This window comes from Cupressus sempervirens, chromosome 5, assembly GCF_028749045.1.
Source record: "Cupressus sempervirens isolate cs-2001-9-10 chromosome 5, ASM2874904v1, whole genome shotgun sequence".
In the NCBI taxonomy this organism is placed as follows: domain Eukaryota; kingdom Viridiplantae; phylum Streptophyta; class Pinopsida; order Cupressales; family Cupressaceae; genus Cupressus; species Cupressus sempervirens.
This window is the reverse complement of record NC_143122.1, coordinates 892,706,956-892,710,296: the sequence shown is the minus strand read 5'-3', so window position 1 is coordinate 892,710,296 and position 3,341 is coordinate 892,706,956. Positions and strand designations below refer to the sequence as shown.

General features: G+C 39.2%; 1 protein-coding gene across 1 annotated transcript; it reads left to right on the top strand.

Annotated features, from left to right (window-relative positions):
- Positions 1 to 1,448: 1,448 nt before the first annotated feature.
- LOC149558797 (uncharacterized) lies at positions 1,449 to 3,116 on the top strand. Its single transcript, XM_089831053.1, has one exon. The coding sequence runs from the start codon at positions 1,449 to 1,451 to the stop codon at positions 3,114 to 3,116; it is 1,668 nt and encodes a 555-aa protein (XP_089687179.1).
- The last annotated feature ends 225 nt before the right edge of the window (positions 3,117 to 3,341 follow it).

Here is a 3,341-nt window from a genome sequence, read left to right as displayed (position 1 = left end):
CAAAATCCACCAAAACAAATAATTCAAAAAATATCTACCAAAATCCACAATCCAAATAAACACACCATTGTTTCCATACAACATTGATTTTAGGGTGGTACAAATATGGTGTGAATTGCATGTTGTAGTTTGTGCTTAATTCTTCAACTATGTTGTTAGTGCCATAGGGATATTTGATGACTGATAGCATTACATAATTTTCTAGACATGCAATCTACCATAAGTTTTATTGTTTGAACAAATGGTGCACTTCCAAAATAAATTGTTAACATTTCGTGGTTGCCATCATATTTTAATCAATTCAATTCATGACATAGTTGTTGTATTCCAAATGAATAATATTATTTTTGTTATTTTACAATCACTTGAGCATTCATTTGTCTCAATACTAGTAGAGGTAATTCTTGTAATTTGTGGTCACCAAATTAGGGCTCTAGCACTGAAACTAGGCAATCTAGCCATTACTTGGATACAAAAGTAGGACATAGGCATAGGAAAAGTGTGTACATACGTATACCAATTTCTAAAAGCTAAGAGAGATGTCAAAATATGCAACTTAAAGATGGTATTTTTGGTTGCTATTGGCAGGTTTCTGATACCAATTGTTGAAAATAATTGGTTAATTGTGTATTGTCTTTGATGTTACACAAAATGTCATACCACTCATTATATGATGACCTCACTTAGGTAATGAAGATAGTTTTATGTATATGCTGAGAATTCCATTATTTTCCATGTTTAGAAGATAGTATCTAGGTAAAAGCACAAACCTATCTCACCCTTTTGTAAATGAAAAGGCTAACAAAAGTATAACTGTTCATCTTCAATGACATAAAACTAGTAGTATTATTTAGAATTTGATAATGATGTAAACTAATGAAATGTGTAGAAATGGATGAAGTTTAGGATTATAATTTTTATTAATTATTTGGAATAAGAATTAATATATTTTCCTAATTTTTAAAGACAAAATTTTACTTGCTAAAAAACGTTGAAAATTAGGGGTTTATTTCCCACCAGAAAACTATATGGAAATAAAATTATTTCCCTTTGATCTTTGATTATATTATAGATAACATATATGTCCAGAAGAAGATCTATATTTTATCTTTCATAACCATTCAAATTTCAACTCAGTTGAAATCGATAGTTTTCATCTCCCACCACATTTTTCAAAACAAATATATTCTAACCAAAATAAAAATTATACATTCTTGAAGAGGACTCTCTTCTCTAGAATGTCACGTGACTTTTAATTTTTTTTTTATATGATTTAATATGTTTTCCTTTCTCAAAATTGACATCTTCTCAAGTGTTAAAATATGTACTTGAAGAATTTTTTAATTAAAATATATTATATCTAATTAAAATTTTATAAACTCTATATGAGAATATTCTTGACTTTTAGCTCTATAAAATATCCCAAGCGCAATATCCCCAATTCTGAGATGTGCACCTTCCATGACTTTATTCACAGTAATGACATTGTTATTACCAAAGCGGACAAAGGTAATGCCACTGTTGTGATGAACAGGAAGGACTACGTGTCTAAAGTTCTGGACTTACTCTCAGATCCGAATAACTACAAGATCCTTTCTTGCAACCCTTGCTCTTTGATCCTTTCAAGAGTTAAGTCCAGTTTGGCCAAGTCCTCGTTTGATGAGTCAACAAAGAAAAAATTGTTGCCTTCTAAAGAGGTGACCCCTCGCATCTATGGGGTTCCAAAAATTCACAAACGTGGCATCCCTTTAAGACCAATTGTGGATACCATTGGCTCTCCCACATACTTGTTGGCCTCCCACCTTGCCAAGATCATCTCGCCTCTACTAGGAAAGTCTGACTCTTTCATCAAAGACTCCAACCATTTTGTCCAATTCATTCAGGACACCAAGTTGGAACCTAGCGATATCTTGGTTAGTTTTGATGTGGTTTCCCTCTTCACCAAGGTCCCCATTCTTGACTCCATCAATCTTGTCAAACGCAAGGTCGGGGATGAGATCGCAGAGTTGGTTGAGCTTTGTTTAAGATCCACCTTCTTCTCTTTCCAAAATGTCTTCTATGAACAAGTCGATGGAGTTGCCATGGGTTCGCCCCTCTCCCCAGTCATCGCCAACCTCTTCATGGAGTATTTTGAGGAGATGGCTATCCAGTCCTTCCCCCTCAAACCCAAATGGTGGAAACGATACGTTGATGACACTAATGTTTGTTGGCCGCATGGGCTTGAGAACCTTGAACTATTTCACTCTCACATCAACAATTTGGTCACCAACATTTCCTTCACCAAAGAGCTCGAATCGGACTATCAGTTTCCTTTCCTAGATGTCCTTCTTATCCGAAAGGCTGATGGGTCATTCGATCGCAAGGTTCACCGAAAAACCACCCACACTGACTTGTACTTGCATGCATCCTCCCACCATCACCCCAGCCAGAAGGTTGGCATCCTTAAGACCCTCGCCCTCAGAGCTTTCAGAATCTGTGATGATGACAACTTGCATGAAGAGCTCACTCATCTTCGTCAAGTATTCATGTTAAATGGATATTCTCACAGGCAGATCTCTAAGGCTATCAACCGAGCCAAGTCCTTCTTTCTTTCTAGGTGTACCCTCAGTCCTCCGCCCAACCAGCCTCCCCGGTTTGCCACCCTTCCTTTTGTTGATGGCATCTCTCAGAAGTTGGCCAAGATCTTATCTAAAAAGGGTCTTCATACTGCTTTCAAACCCCTTTCGCAGTTACGTCATCGAGTTCCTCCCCTTAAGGACACCAAAGACTCTTTCCTCGACTCGGGAGTCTACAAGATTGAGTGCTCTTGTGGGGCCCCTTACATAGGGGAAACAGGCCATTCTTTTCGTACCAGAATTCGGGAGCATGGTGCAGATATCAGACATGATAGAACCCATAAATCTGCCCTTGCTGAACATTCTGCGGCCACCAAGCATCACATTTGTCTGGAGGCCGCCAAAATTCTTTCCAAGGAGGATAACTTCTTCAAAAGAAAACTTAAGGAAGCTATTGAAATTAACTATCATCCCATCAACCTCAATCGAGATGATGGATGGTCCATTAGCTTGTCTTGGCAACCTCTCCTGGGCTCACTTAAGACTCAGCATCACCCTTGATGCTTCTCGGGCTATCTTGCCCCCCCGGGGTTTGTCCCCTAGCCTCCCCCTGTCACTCCCCCATTTTGGCCCGTCCGGTTTATGGGGGAGCCCCCCCCCCCCCCCCCATAAACCCCCCCCCCCCCCTTTTTCGTCTCCAGTCTCCTGGCCCCACCTCATGGTCTCCGAGCTCCTTCCTCCTCATATTCTCTGTGCTCTTTTCTCAGGTTGCTTCCTGTTGTCTCT